The 16247-nt window shown below is 46.1% G+C and overlaps 1 protein-coding gene across 1 annotated transcript in view; it reads right to left on the minus strand.

Annotated features, from left to right (window-relative positions):
* VAX2 (ventral anterior homeobox 2) overlaps positions 1 to 14196 on the minus strand; it is a 40003-nt gene extending 25807 nt beyond the window's left edge. The window contains exon 1 of the mRNA XM_007523695.2: positions 13959 to 14196. Coding sequence (XP_007523757.2) covers positions 13959 to 14196 — 238 coding nt within the window. The remainder of the gene's footprint in view (positions 1 to 13958) is intronic.
* Positions 14197 to 16247: the final 2051 nt, after the last annotated feature.

The raw sequence follows: 16247 nt of genomic DNA on the forward strand, positions 1-16247 counted from the left end.
GTGTCTCTCTGCCTCTCTCCTTCTCTATCTCCCTCTCCCATCTAAATTTCTCTGTCTCTAAGTGATAATAAATAAAGATAAAAAAAAAAAAGAATTTGAAGGGGCCAGGTGGTGTCGCACCTGGTTGAGCACACATGTTACAGTGTGCAAGGACCCAGGTTCGAGCCCCTGGCCCCCACCTGCAGGGGAAAATCTTCACAAGTGGTGAAGCAGTGCTGCAGGTGTCTCTCTGTCTCTCTCCCTCTTTATCACCCCCTTCCCTCTCAATTTTTGTCTCTATCCAACCAAATAAATAAAGATTTTTTAAAAAAAGAATTTAAATTTAAGTTCAGGGGCTGGGAGATAGCTTGCCTCACCATGCACCAGCCCCTGGGTCTGAGTCTCAGCACTATGTAGGAACACCATGAACAGCACCCTGAGATTTACATGAATCATGGATGATGCAGTAGTGCTGAGGTTCTCTCCCCCACTTTCTAAAAAAAAGAAAAATGGACCTGAGATGCTCTCAACAGTGACATAAGGGATGTAGGAAGCTCTGAATTCATTCCCTATAGCTACATTAAGAAAAAAAAATAAAAATAAACAAATAAAAAACCCAAAGCAGAAAAATTTAAAAAAAAAAACGAAAAAAGGGCTGGGGAGACAGCATAATGGTTCTGTAAAAGACTTTCATGACTGAGACTCTGAGGTCCCAAATTTAATCCCCAGTACCATCTTAAGCCAGATCTGAGCAGTGCTCTGGTCTTTCTCTCGGTGTCTTTCTCTCTCTCTCTCTCATTAAAATAAATAAAATATTACAAAAAAACATTCTTTAAAAAATGAAAATGATCTGGGGATGTTTTCAGCACATGACAGAAAAAAAATCAGTGGTCTGGGAGGTGGCACAGTGGATAAAGTGCTGGACTCTCAAGCATGAGGTCCTGAGTTCGGTCCCAGCGCACATGTACCAGAGTGACGTCTGACTCTCTCCTCCTATCTTTCTCATTAATAAATAAAAATAAAAAACCATAATTTCTTCTATATGTAAATACCATTTATAACCCTAAGAAAACAAAACAAACCATTAGTGAAATGTCTTAAATATTGTTTATAACTGTAAGAGAAAAACAAAAGACAAAAAAAAGAAAATGTTCACAAGAAAGGAAATATGAAAATATGCTTAACTTCACTAGTAAATAAAACACTAATAAAAGAAGTTTTTTTTAATTTGAAAAAGAATGCACTCTTGTGGTCCTGGAGGTGATGCAGTAGATAAAGCATTGGACTTTTAAGAATAAGGTCTGGGGAGTCGGGCTGTAGCACAGCAGATTAAGCGCAGGTGGCGCAAAGCACAAAGACCGGCATAAGGATTCCGGTTCGAACCCCGGCTCCCCACCTGCAGGGGAGTCGCTTCACAGGCGGTGAAGCAGGTCTGCAGGTGTCTATCTTTCTCTCCTCCTCTCTGTCTTCCCCATCTCTCTCCATTTCTCTCTGTCCTATCCAACAACGACAACAACAATAATAACTACAACAATAAAAGAACAAGGGCAACAAAAGGGAATAAATAAATAAAATAAAATATTATATATATATATAAAAAAAAGAATAAGGTCTCAATTTTAGTCCCTACCACTGAATGTACTAGAGTGATGCTCCGGATCTCTCTCACTCCACTCCTGCTATTATTTTGTTTTAATTGTATCTGTTACTAATAGTTTGTTACAAGATTGTAAGATTACAATGGATAGTTCCACATCACACCCACCACCAAAGTTTTGTATCCCCACGCTCCCACCTCCCAAAGATAACCACCATAGTTCTTATAAGTCTTACTAACAGTTTGCTTGCATCTATTTGGTTTGATTTTTTTTTTTTGGTTTTGGCAAGTTCATGTAAATCATATCTGTAGATTCCACATATAAGTGAAACCATCTGGTAGTTCTCTTTCTCCTCTTATTTCGCTAAGCATAATCACTTCCAGTTTCATCCATTTTGTCCAAAAGGATACAATACTATATTTCTGATTGCATAGTAGTATTCCATGGAATGTATATCCCATAACATCTTTAGCCAGTCATCTGATGATGAACATTTAGGTTGCTTCCACTCTTTGGCTGTTGTGAATAATGCAGCTATGAACATAGGGGTGCATATGTCCCTTCTAATTAGTGATTGAGTATCTACTAGATAAATGCCTAAGATAAATGCTGGGCCATAAGTTACTTCCATTTTTATTTAAGGACTCTCCATACAGTCTTCCAAAGGGACTGTACCAGTTTGCATTTTCACCAGCAGTGAAACAGAGTTTCCTTTTCTGCACAACCTCTCCAATACCTGTTATTTCCTGGTTTGTTGACATAAGCCTTTCTCTCAAGTGTGAGATGATATCTCACCATAGTTTTAATTTGTATTTCTCTCATCAAAGACGTGCTTATTGGTGGTAGTGTGGGGGATTGAACCTGGCACCTCGGAGCCTCAGGCATGAAAGTCTTTTGCTTAGCCATTTTGAATCTCCCCTGCCCAAATTAATATTTCTTTAAAAATATTTCATTCTGGGAGTTGGGTGGTAGCACAGCAGGTTAAGCACAGGTGGCACAAAGTGAAAGAGCAGCAGAAGAATTCTGGTTTGAGCCCCCTGCTCCCCACCTGCAGGGGAGTCACTTCATAAGCGGTGAAGCAGGTCTGCAGGTGTCTATCTTTCTCTCCCCTTCTCTGTCTTCCCCTCCTCTCTCCATTTCTCTCTGTCCTATCTTAACAGTGACAACATCAATAACAACAAAAATAATAACTACAACAACAATAAAAAAAACAACAAGGGCAACAAAAGGGAATAAATAAATATTTAAAAATATATATTTCATTTTGGTTAAGCGCAAGTGGTGCAAGCCACAAGGCGCAAGGACCGGCATAAGGATCCCGGTTTCGAGCCCCCGGCTCCCTTCCTGTAGGGGAGTCGCTTCACAAGTGGTGAAGCAAGTCTACAGGTGTCTATCTTTCTCTCTCCCTCTCTGTCTTCCCCTCCTCTTTCCATTTCTCTCTGTCCAATCCAACAATGATGACAACAATAATAACCACAACAATAAAACAACAAGGGCAACATAAGGGAATAAATAAATATTAAAAAATTAAAAAATATATATTTCATTCTAAAAGATCAAGTATATTCTAGTTGATGAGAAAATACATTTCCATTTAGTTGCTGGGAATATAATGTAATAGTGCATTTTAGCATAAAAATCACTTTTAAATAACACTTTTAAAAAATATATATTTTACTTATTTATTAATGAGAGAGACAGGAGGAGAGAAAGAACCAGACATCACTCAGGTATATGTGCTGCCGGGATTTGAACTGGGGACCTCAGAGCTTGAGAATCCAACACTTTATGTTGTTATGCTTCTAATTCTGCTTCTAAAACCCCTTCTGTTTCATTGGTTTAATATCCCCTGCTTAACACTGTATTCTATTTATATAAACCACTGTTAACTAAGCACTGACCTGCTTCCAGGGCATTGGTTTAATCCTGTTGGTTCATACTCTCTTTTGCTCCGCCCCCTCTCCTTGCCACACCCTTCTTCTTCTTCTAGCGTTTGCCCTTTTTCAGTAGCCAGTCAACAGGTCAGGTTGAAAGCTGTCATGAGCTTGTTGCTGGCTTTGAAAGTGACTGGGATCCATGTGGATTCAGTCGGCTAGGAAGGATCGTCAGTTTCCGCAATGAATGGGTACTCACGGGATGCGCCATACCCTGATTTTCACCAATCTCTTTTTGCTCCACCCTCCTATGTCACATCCTGTTTCCACCCTACTTGGCTAGTAGATATACAAGCTGCTTTTCTGAGTAAACACACTTGGAATTGCTTTCCTGCTTCTAGAGTTCCAGAGTGTATCTCCTGCTACGTTAGCCTGGCATAAGTTCCTGATCCCTCTCCCATGCAGCAGCCTAGATTGGCTCCAGTTGAGTTCTCTCCAACCCAGAGAGCACTTGTTCGGGAAGAAGTACCCTCAGGCTATCCCAGCAACTTTATCCACTGTACCACCTCCTGGACCACTAAATACACTTTTAAGTGTATGTGTTTAGATTTTAAGGTTTCACTTCTAGAAATTTATCGTATAATTATACTTATGCCAAATATATATATGAAGTCATGTTTACATTTTAAATATTTTATTACGAGAACTTTCAAGTATGCAGAATGAGAAAATAGTATAATGGGTCCTGATATATCTATCCCGATTTCAATGATTATAGCTCAGAAACAATAATTTCTTCTGAGACATTATCATTTTAAACAAATACTAGATGTAAAATTATTTCATTCACAAATTTTTCTGTACGAACTCTAAAAAGTTTGACCCCTTTTAATAAACAACCACAAGACTGTTATCATAACCAAGAAATTAACAACAATAAAATGACCCACATGTCTCATATTGTCTCATAAAATGAGGCTTTTAGTGGTCCGGGAGGTGGTACAGTGGATAAAGCATCGGACTCTCAAGCATGAGGTCCTGAGTTCAATCCCCAGCAGCACATGTACCAGAGTGATGTTTGGCTCTTTCTCTCTCCTCCTATGTTTCTCATTAATAAATAAATAAATAAAATCTTTTTTAAAAATGAGACTTTTAAAAAACATCTCTTCAAGGTGGAGGGTAGACAGCATAATGGTTATGCAAACAGACTGTCATGCCTGAGGCTTCAAAGTCCCAGGTTCAATCCCCCACACCACCATAAGCCAGAGCTGAGCAGTGCTCTGGTAAATGAAAATAAATAAATAAGATAAATATTCTTTTAAAAATATCTTCAAATTAGGATGGAAGATGCTTACTGGGGCATTGATGTAATAAAAGAAAAAAATGCCATCACCATCACCACAACAATAAAAACTTGGAAGCAGATTTAATATTCACCAATAGACAACAGGCTAAATTAATTATAGTACATCTGCATAATGCAATGCTAAAAAACTGCTGAAAAGAATGAGGTAGTTCAAGATAAACAGAGTTACATAAATGTTAATTAAATGAACAAAGCATTTGCAGAAGTCCACTTTTGTAATTTATAGCTTTAGTTTATGGCCATACCACCCTGAACATGCCTGATCTCGTCTCTAATTTATAGCTTTCATAATTATGTTATTTTCAATTACTATGGAAAGTTAGGTGACATTTTTTGTTCTCTTTTTTGGGAACAAGGATTGGAAGAACTTTTTACTTTCACTTTCAAAATATCAAGCAGTATGGATCGTCTTTATAATTAGAAGAATATTTTATACTTCAGGAAATAAAAGGCATGAAAATTAAGATCTATTATGAACTCAAACTTTATAGCATACATTCGAAACATCAATATGGAATAGTAACTATATCTACATAGCATTTGCCAATCTGTAAGCAAGGGGATATTTGAAAATTAAAATTGGCCAAATAAAAATAGGTAATAGGAGAAGAAATAAAACTACCCAATAAATATGAAAGTCTGTTCATCTTCACTAACAGAGAAAACAACAACTAAAATGCCAATGAGATCTCACTTATCATCCTGAAAATTGGTAAAAGTAAAAACAGTATGAATCATCTACTGTGGGGAGAGAGCAAAGCTAGGCTGGTTATAAACGGCTGAACAGTTTTATGCCAAAGCACAAGTTGGCAGAATTATCAAGCTACAGAATATAAATGTGATGGTAAGATGTGGAGAAACAAATACTCAGGCATTGCTGGACAGGGCTGCCATCTAATGGAGGGAGGGCACTTCAGTTTACCTTTCAAATTATAAACAGACTCCCTGAGACTCACGGATTGAGTTTTAGGAATTTTCCTTACCTATACATGTGAAAATGACCAAAGAAAAAAATTTTTTTGCACACTGTCTATCATGATAACAAAGAAGAAGAAAAAAAAAGCTAAACGTATACTAATAGGGCATGAGTTACATAATATACAGGTAGAGTCCATCCAAGCCATATAAATGAAATACTGTACATCTGTACAGAAGAAGAAGTGTGTGGGGGGGGAGAAGTAGTTGCTGTTGTCCTTGACACCCCAGAATACATTGGCTAGTGAAAATAAAAGGTAACAAAACTATATTAAGGGCCAGGGAAATAGCATAATAGTTATGCATAAGACTATTATGCCAGAAGCTATGAGCTCACAGGTTCAATCCCGAACCACCATAAGCCAGAGCTAGCTGAACAGTGAGTGCTCTGACAGAAAAATGAAAGAAAAAGAGAAAGGAAGGAAGAAAGAAAGAAAAGAAATGCTGCTATATGAGTGAAAATAAAAAGCAAGAAAAAGAACATGAGTACACTGACTTGCAAAGCATAAAATAATCTGAAAGAACATACTAGAAAGCAATAAAAATGGTTAGCTCTGAGCAAGGGGAAGTTGGAAAACTAAGGACAGGGATAGGAGATTTTTCACTGTGTATTTAAAACAAGAACTGCATTTATTTTTGATGTTTGAATCATATGGATTAAATGCTGATTTCACAATTAACAAAAGCACATTTAACAATTTTGGTGTGTAAGCCTTTTTTTTTTTTTTAATCTTTTTTTTTTTTTGAGGGGTGGGGGCATACCGAGTACAGGGCGTCTCCCAGGGCAGCCATGAACGCAGCCCCCCGGTGTGTAAATCTTCGGACTGCCAGGAATTTATTCCATGAAAACAAAAAACAAGTGTGCAAAGACCTGTACCTTTCAAAGTGTATTTTAGAATTTATATTAGATAAAATTAATCAGAATGCCCTTTCAAAAGTTGGGGGAATCTGGCTCTCTCCAGCCAAAGGAATATTTTACAGTTACAGAATACAGTGACATGAGTCCAACAGATGATGCCTACCTATTAATTTAAAAGAAATTTAAAAGGGTGGGGGGGTTGCTAATTAACCATTGTTAACATTTGTATTGGAGCCTGGGGGAAAACTCCAAAAAGGACATCAACATTTAGGGAGGTGACTATTTCTGGAAACTGACACCAAAGGTTTGTTTGTTTGTTTGTTTGTTTAGCATGGATTACAATTCTTTTTGAATGTAAATCCTCTCTACCAGTCTGCGTTGAGTATGTTTAACTTCCACCCCTGGGGGGTGGGGGGCAGGGTTCCTCCTAGGTGGGAAGCTGGGCAGGTAGCTTTTGTGTGCTCCAGAAAAGCAAAAGGTAGAACAAATTGTGACTTCAGTGAGGGTCCTACACCCCTCACCCTTGACCCCCAAATTCCTGCTAGGCCCAGCTTCTAGGCAGTCCTGGGGATCCAGCTAAATGGTAAAAGGAACACTGGGAGGGCCTGCAAGGTGGTGTACCAGGTTGAGTGCACAGGTTACAGGTTGAGTGCTTAAGAACCCAGGTTCAAGTCCCCGTCCACACCTGCAGGAGGGAAGCTTCACAACTGGTGAAACAGGTCTGCAAGTGTGTGCCTTTCTTTTCCTCTCCTTTGAATTTCTCTGTCCTACCAAATAAAAGATAAAGAAGGAGAGAGAGGGAGAGAGAGAGAGAAAGAGAGAGAGAGAGAATGGCCACCACCGGGAGTAGTGGATTTGTTGTTTAGGCATAAAGCCCCAGCAATAAACCTGGTGGCAATTAAATTAAAATTAAAAAAAATGAAATACAATGAATACAGTGAAATACATTTGAGGGTTTTAAGACTTTGTATTTCATTAGTTCTCCAAACAGTGGCTTGCACAAAATCATAGTGATGTCAACTCTGCATTTTAATAATTATTCTGTGTCCTGGCATCATCACTATTTTATATTAGGAATGACTTTGTAATGTAAAAAAAAAAAGTCATCTTTCTGGAACAGACTATCTCCTAGGAAAGGGTGTCACCGATGCATTGTGAAATAAACAATGCTGATGATTTTGTCACCTTCCATTCATTCGCTAAGTACTTACCGAGTGCCTATTGTGTGCTAAGAGCACACTTGGGGGATCAAGTGGATTGGGTGAGTGCTTTGACAGCCTCCTGCTTAACAATAGGAGTGTAGGTCAAAAGCACCCGGTTTTGGAAAGCTGCTTCCTTTGAACTTAACAGCCTCCGAAGTCCTTGTTCTTCAGCCCCAACTGGGTTGTTCAGGCATATAGTAGGTGCTCATTGATGCTCATGGAATTAATCGGTCAGTGAGTGGGGAAAGGCCAGAGAGATGGTTCCAGAGAGGCCTTTGCAGAGGAACCAACGACAGTCTCTCCTTCACCCTCACCCCTGCACTCTTGGCTTTCTCCCTCTGCCCACTCTTCAGCTTTATAGTCCAGACAGCTGACTCTGGTGCTGCCACCTTTTCCTATCCATTTCAGTGCCTGGTGGAGACCCCCTCAACCAACCTCTCATTTTAGTAGGTGGGTGGGTGCCCCATTAGTTTATCAAGCTGGGATATAGAACCCAGCAAAATGAACCAATGCTCAGCTACCAGCTATGTACTCTCCAGGGAGAGTCAGGCCAGTCTTTGTTTCATATTATGCAAATAAAATAGAAGGCAACTTCATACACATACCCTCCCCACCCTGCCACCACTGAAAGAGTTGGCAAAGGAATTGAGCAAATAGGGACAAAACTGTAAAACTGGCTTAGTGCTAACCAGAGTCAGTGACATCTTCATTCCCTACAGTTAGTGCAAAACCAGCTCAGTTTCAAATATATTTGTTGCCAGAACACACAGGCCAAGGACACATACCACGCGGAGACCCACATCCTCCCTTCTAGCCATTTACCACTTCAAGCTCTGAAGGAAGGGCACACCCTGTCATCACCTGAGGGAGACCTGGAAGCTCCAACTCTGGAGGGGTGTGTGTGTGCACGTGCGTGTATGCAATGCTCTGGCAGCAAGTATAAATCGAGCACTTGTGCTCAACCTGGAGAGACAAACATCACATGAAAACGCAAGAGGCACAATTCTCTGAAAATGAAGTTGGACACTTCAAACAAGACACATTTGGCTGCTGGTCTGCTTCTGTGTGTGCATGGGGTGGTGGAGGTTGGGGGAGGGCATGCATCTAAAGGCAAAAATAAAGACCAAAAATGAGAGGGAACTACATAGTCTCTAATGAGAATGTGGGTTCTCCCAGGCAAAACAAAACATAAAACCAAATAAGCACCCCCAAACAAACAAACAACAACAAAGGAAAAACATAAAACCAATCAATCACATAAAATTTATAAAGAAATCTAATGCCCCTTTCCCCACCGCCAACTCCAAAAGTTAAATGGAAAATATATAAATACCATATGGTAATATCCTGTATCATCTATTCAGATGTTTCTGCTGTCACTTCGTGGGCTGGTTCTGGGATAAATGCATGTATTAACAGACTCGGAGGTTGAGGCTTTCTCCGGTTCTATTGTAGATCCAGAGCCCAAACAACAGGAACTCACGACACCACGACACCGTACTCATTCCAACCAAACATCTGCCGTGAAGCCATCTCTATGTGTGTAGTGGTGCTCCACCGACCTGTGTGACAAGGCCTGCATGGTTCTGGCTCCAGTGATTGCTGGAAATCCCAGTAGAAGGTGAGCATGCTCCAGTGGGAGCTGCACCCAGATCTAGAAGGAGGGTGGGAATCTGCCCCATAGGCCACTCCCAGCTCTAACCCAGAAACTGCCTCGGCCCAGGTCTGGGAGTACTAGTGCAGGTCCACCTTGTGTTTATAGGGATGCAGATATGCCTGATTCTGGAAGGCGAGGGTCTAGCAGTGCCCATAGGTGCTCCAAGGGGCTGGATCCCATTAAGTTCAATGCCCCCACTCCTCCCCCCAACACACAGACACACCGACAGGGGAAATTGTCCAGCTTCTACAAGTCCTCCATGCATTCATCCAACAAAGCTCTCAACTGAGCTCCTGTGCATGAGTGAGCAGCCATTCTCTTTGCCAAGGCATCACACAGAGCACAGTTATCCTGTCTTCTTGTTTGTAGTCAGAAACATGCAAAGCCAGACTGAGAGCAGGGTCAGAATTCCAATGCTGGGGTGCTCTCTGGCTCTGGGATCTGATTCACCACAGTCCAAGCAGTGAGTGCAGCCTGAATGGATGAGGTGTTGAAACCTGCAAGCTGGAGGGACTGCTTGGGGTGAGTGGGGACTGTAGAAGCTGCAGGCTGATGGTCAGTTCTGGCTCTATCCGTGTGGCCTGTTGAGTGTGGTTGATTTGGAAATCCAGTAGGTGCATCTGGGTGTTTGGGTGCAAGCCAAAATGGTGAGGTCATAGAAAATTTGTGTGGTAAGTTATCCCACTGAATCCTGGGGTGTGTCTTAGGGAGAGACCTTGGAGCGATGATGACAGGGGTGGGGGGGTTGCCTTTTCCTTCTGTCTCCTGCCATTGGGTTGGTGTTCTTTTCAAATATGAAACAAAAGAATCTCTATGCCCCCGGCAAGGGGCTGTTTATGAGGGAGTGTGAGGCCCAGGGCAAGGTCCTGTGATCTTTGTGGGAGCCTAGGTCTTGTGCTCTGTGGGTGAGCAGGGTGTACTCTGAACACATGTCTGACATCTGGGTGGCCTTGCTTGTGTCTCTGTGTGGCATGAAGCGGCCTCCATTTTGAGTTGGGGGATGCAGCAAAATCAGACTCATTGGCTTCCTGCCCAGTGGCATTTCATAGAGACAGCCAGAAACTTGAGTCATTGGTGGACCGAGGGTTCCTCTGAGGGGACAGGGAAGGACCATACCATGAGACTTTCAAAATGGGCTGGTCCTCTTCTCATCAGCTCCTCCTTGGCTGCTCACCTCCATGTTCTGTCTCCCAGCCCAGGGCAGAAAGGAGATGTGTGTGTGTGTGGGGGGGGGGTGAATGGGGAAAAGGCTTGTGGAAGGAGGTACACAGCCCCACCTGCCAGAAGTGATTTGAAGATACCGCTGAACTCTCTCTTATTTATTTTTTCTTTTGTTGATAGAGATAGCAGAAGGGGAGACAGAGATAGAGAGAGAAAGGGAAGACACCTGCAATACTACTTCACCTCTGGTGAAGCTTCCCCCTGCAGGTGGGGACCAGAGACTTGAACCTGATCCTAGTGCATCGTAACATGTGCTCTTATGAGATGTGCCACCACCTGCCCCCCTCTTTTCTTTTCTCTTCTTTCTTTCTTCCTTTCTTTCTTTAATCAGAGCACTGCTCAGCTCTTGTTTTTGGTGTTACAGGAGATAGAAGATAGGGCTTTGGAACCTCAGGAATGAATCTATTGCCATAATCACAACCCGCTCTCCCCTCCTCTCTTCTTTCAATAGCAGCTTCCTGAGAGTTTGTGGTTTCACAGACCTCACTTCTGACCCTTAGCACAGCCCTTCAAGGTAAGAGCTGTGAATTTCTTTGCATACGAGACTAGCCATAGCAAGGCAAAGAAACTGGTTCAAGGTCAAAGGATGGTAAGCAATATTCTAAATTATATTTGCTTAATTCCACCACCCAAACTTTCTTCTTACTCCTTTGTACTGTAGGACTCCCACCAGCAGACCTGTGATACTGGGGCAGTGCCCTCAAGCAAGTACAAAGTGGACAAAAAACAGAGTAGGGCAAGACAGAGAAGTTGTGTCTCTTTCCCAGCATCCTCATCTACCAGCAGCCTCACCACTGTAGTGGTAAACACCTCCCTTCCACCTTTTTATGCTTTCCCCAAAAAGTGCTTTGGGAGAATTGCCCTGGGATAGCAAGGGGAAAGTGTATTTTCCCACTTGTCTGGAACAATATTGTTCTAGGGCCAAGGTACTAGATGTCCCCATAGTTGTCCAGGGTCCCTCATTCGTCAGCAACTCTATTCTGGGTTGCAATAGATCCAGAGAAATGCAGGTGACTCTGAGGAGGGATTAGTAGATAACATCTTTCTCCAGGTCTTACTAACCTCCCTGTCATTAAAGAGAAAAGGGCACAGGGATCTATTATTTTTTAAAAGATTTTATTTATTTATTTATTAATGAGAAAGATAGGAGGAGAGAGTAAGAACCAGACATCACTCTGGCACATGTGCTGCCGGGGATCAAACACAGGACCTCATGCTTGAGAGTCCAAAGCTGTATCACTGTGCCACCTCCCGGATCACAGCACAGGGGTTTATGATGGCTCTTCCTACCCTTCATTTCTTGTTAGTGCATAAATGCATTCTGTATGTTTTCTAGATTATAGTTCCAATTACACAGTACAGATGTAAACGTGTCACTGTACATCTCTATGTGGCTTTTATTTAAAAAATAACCTTTCTAGCAGTAAATGCAAACTTTGCTACACACAATCAGGGTTTGTCTCTACATGACTGTGGATTGCTAGTGTGGGTGGGTCCCTCTTCAGCGGACTTAGCTTTTAGGTAAGGTAAAATTTAGGAATCTACATCAAAAAGGTATTTAACTAACATCTCTATATTTCAAGATTAATTTAATTTACATGGAGGGTTAGTAGAGCAAGGGGGTGGTAAGTGAGCATAGTACTCATGGGCGTCCAGGAAGAAGGAAATGCCTAACCGCAGATGGGGTGTGAGGTGATGAATGTCACAAGCAAGGATTGGAAGCCCTTAATCGGGGACTGTATTGGGCTTATGGGGCTTGTTTATCCATTTCTGGAAGCCCTGCAGATATCTTTAATAAACTCCAACCTAGCTATTAATGCTTTGCACCCCCTGGGTGCACTTCTGAGTGGGGGTCTAATTTAACCTCAGGTGCCCAAGAGGATTGAGAACACAACTATACACACACACACACACACACACACACACAGTATTACAAATAACCTGACAAAGGCCTGCACCTTAAAATAGCGGCGGGTATCCCCTCTCTTGGAGGCTACACTGGATTTCAGGAGTGCTTTTTGCAGATTAGGGTCCATGCACCTGCCACCTTCACTTTGGGCCACCTTTACCTGCTACTCTCGCTCCGTTTTCTGATTCCCGGAGCCACCCGCACCCAGTGGCTGCAGAGAGTTGGGGTTGGCCCAGGCCTCGTTCGATTCTGCGTGTGAGCAGTCCAATTCAGTTTGGGATCCTCTCTCTGGAGTGACCTCGGTTGGCTCTTTCTTCCCAAGAAGCTCAGAATACCTGTTCAGGTTGTAGGAGCCCGAAGCCTCGCGGCTTGACAGTAAAGGCAGGAGCAGGGCATAGTGGAAGCTGTGCGAGCGAATCGGCAGAAAAGGCCAGGTAAATCGCTACCCACGAGCGGCTTGTGGATGCTGGGACTCCGGGTCTGGGCTCCAGAGCTTGCGGATGGTGGGAGAAGCGGACCTCAGGTTTAGGAACCAGCTAAGACCCTGTAAATCCCTTTCTTCTTTCATCTCTCCGACGAGGGCTGAATCCGGGAAATTGGAGACCGGAGACTGAGTTCAGGTTGGAGTTGGGGGGTCCGGGGAGCCTTAGTCCTGCAGAAAGGAGTTGAGGGGAGCTGGTAGGGAAGACCGATGTGACGGAGAGCTCGGCGGAGAGAAATAACCAGGAAAGAAGAGCAGAAGGCAAAGGGCCAGTGGGAAGACGAGGCGCGTGGAGACCCGGCCAAGCGCAGGCCGCGCGGGGAGAGAGGCGCTGGGGCCAGGCGCCACCAGCAAGTGGGAGCCGGTGCAGTCAGAGCCGCGGGGAACTAGACACTCGGCTGGGCGGGAGGCCGGGGAGCCGCGGCCTTTTCCCCCAGCGGTGCCGTACGCGGGTCCCCCGCATCCAGAGCCAGCCGAGCACGCTGGCGCTCGCCTCCAAGCCGCAGGGACCCGGCTCTCGCACCGCGCTTCCCCCTGGGCCCCGGGCGTTGTAACTGGCTGGGCGGGGCCCGGGGCGAGGGGCCGGTGGGTGAGTCCTAGGACGGCGAGGCGGTGAGATGCGGGTCTCTTCAATGGCTTTGGCCGCTTTGTCCCTGCACTCGGCTCAGTGTCCAACACACAATAGATGCTCCAAATAGCATTTGCGGAACGAATGACTGGGCGATGACTGAATGAATGAACACAGGAACTGGGGAGGAAGGCTACGGGGAGGTGGGAGGCCCGAGGAGGGGCAGGGTGGGGGGACTAGTGGGCCAGGGCCACCAGCTGTCCGCTTACCTCGTACCAGGATGCGGCGGCAGTGGTCCGCCTCGCCGCGTCCCAGCTGCCCATCGTTGTCGGCGCCACTGTCCCTGGTGCCCGCGGGGCTAGAGGCGGAGGTCCCGGCAATTTCTTTCGGGCTGCGGCTGCGGGCTTCAACGCCGGGATCGTCCGGCCCGCCGCGGTCCCTGCAGCGCCCGCCCCGAGACTCTCGGTGCGCAGGACCGCGGTCGCGTTCCGCGCCCCCATCGCCCATGCCCTCGCCACCGCCGCGGACGCCGCCGCCGCCGCCGCCTGAGCCACCGCCTGACCCGCCCCAGCTGGACTAGGCCCGCTCTCCCCGCCCCTGGTCACCGCCCCTCCCCTACCCGCTCGCAGCTCCACCCCTCCCCGCCGATTGGACCAGAGACCCGAGCTCCTTGCTTCCCAGCAGGGCGCTAGGTGGTTGAGCTAGGGGTTTGGGCTAGAGCCCCGCGCTTCCAGCCTTGGCCCAGGCCCACTCGGAACCAGGCACAGCTAAGTGGGGGCCGCACTCAGGCGCAGAGCAACGTTCCCCATTTTCGCCGAAGGTTTGTCAACTCCTCCCCCAACTTCCAGCCGCAGCCCTTCCTTCCCTCTCAGTCCCCGGGGAGGCTCGCTCCTTGGCCCAGAGATTTCGGCGGGATCAATGATCCAAGTGCTCCAGGAAGGCGACCCCGACGACGCCGAGCAGAGAAAACTCGGAGGTTGGCTTTGCTGGGGTTGCGGCGCATGGTGGAGAAAGGGTTCGGGCCCTGGGACAGAGGTTCAGCTCCATACCCTGAGATGAGCGCACACTCTCCAGGGCAGACCGCAGACTGCGCGGCGCCCCTGGGCGAACAAGGCCAGGGAGCCTTAGACAGTAAGGCAGAGTGGGGGGGGGGGGGGTCCCGCATCTGCCTCGGCGTGAAAGAGGAAACAGTGGTAGTGGTAGGCAGCAACACCATCATCATACCTCCCCCCAGATGTCCAGGGGGCTCTGGCCTCCTCAGTGACACTCTGAAGAGTTAGGGCACTCTGCTCAGCATTTCCTCTTCCCCTCTAAACACACGCGCGCACACACACACACACACACACACACACACACACACACACACACGAGTTAGAGACCAGAATACTGCTCCACTCTGGCTTAAGGTGGTCCAGTCCTATTTGGTGATTTAAAAACATATTTATTTATTTTAGTAGCCAGCGAGGGACATACACCAGATCACCACTCATCTCTGGCTCATAGTTGTGCCTGGAATTGAACCTGGCATCTTTGTGGTCTTAGGTATGCAAACCCTGTTTAATTCTTTTTATTATTTGAGCAAGGCACTTTTGCATTGAAACATTCCCAACAGAAAGTAACCCCATTGATTAGAACCTTCCCAACCAGGGGTTGGTTCTTCCTCTGACTTCTGGTAGGAAGGCCCATGTTACAGTTCAAAGGACACTGGAACAGCACCTGCTGAACCCAGCCCAGCCCAGATTTGGGTCTACAGTTCTAACCCCGCGCCTTTTCTGTGCGGGTAACTCTTCTGGGTCCAGAGATGTGTCTGGGGGTTGCAGGTGGAGCTAACCCGGGAGAGAGGCGGCGACCCTACCCGACCCGTAGTCCCTAGAAGCCCGGAGCCTGGCGGGGAATCTGGGGCCTTCTCTCCTTCTCCCGCAGCGGGGGAGCCCGGGAGGAAGCGGCCAGCCTCTTCCCCGCCCCCCCACGCACACACCAGCGCCTTTCCCCTTTCCCCACACTCTTCTTGGGGTTCGCTCAGGCGGAGTCCTGGCTCTCCCCTTCTCAGGCCCGGCCAGGAATACGCGCCTGGGATTCTGCTAGCCGCCATAGACAGGGCTGAATGCCATCTGCGCCCCGCCCTGGCTCTGGCCTAGAGGAGAACTCAGTAGGCAGATCCCGAGCCTGGGCTGCACTCAAACCCCATGCAGCCTCGCCTTTCTGCCCCTCCAGGAACTCATTGTCAGGGCAATGACTGCAGGTCGTTGGGGGGGGGGGGTGCGGGACTCCCACCTAGGCCTGCTGGGCGCCCTCCCGCGGGTACTGGGTGGGGAAAGTTGCTCTCATGTCTGTGCCTGGGACCAAGAGGTGAAGGCATGTGTCGTGGCCACTTGGTTGGGTGCTAGCATCCGCAGGTGTGGGCGCCGGCTCTGGGAAAGCGAGAAGCTCAGCTCTGAAGCCCAGAATCCGCCTGGTGCGTATTCCCTTGCATGTGGGACTGGAGATCAGAGTTCTGCAACTGCTTCTCCACACACTCTTCCCATCCTCCACCGTCATTCCGATCTGATTGTCTCAAA

The sequence above is a fragment of the Erinaceus europaeus genome, chromosome 3 (genome assembly GCF_950295315.1).
Source record: "Erinaceus europaeus chromosome 3, mEriEur2.1, whole genome shotgun sequence".
NCBI lineage: Eukaryota > Metazoa > Chordata > Mammalia > Eulipotyphla > Erinaceidae > Erinaceus > Erinaceus europaeus.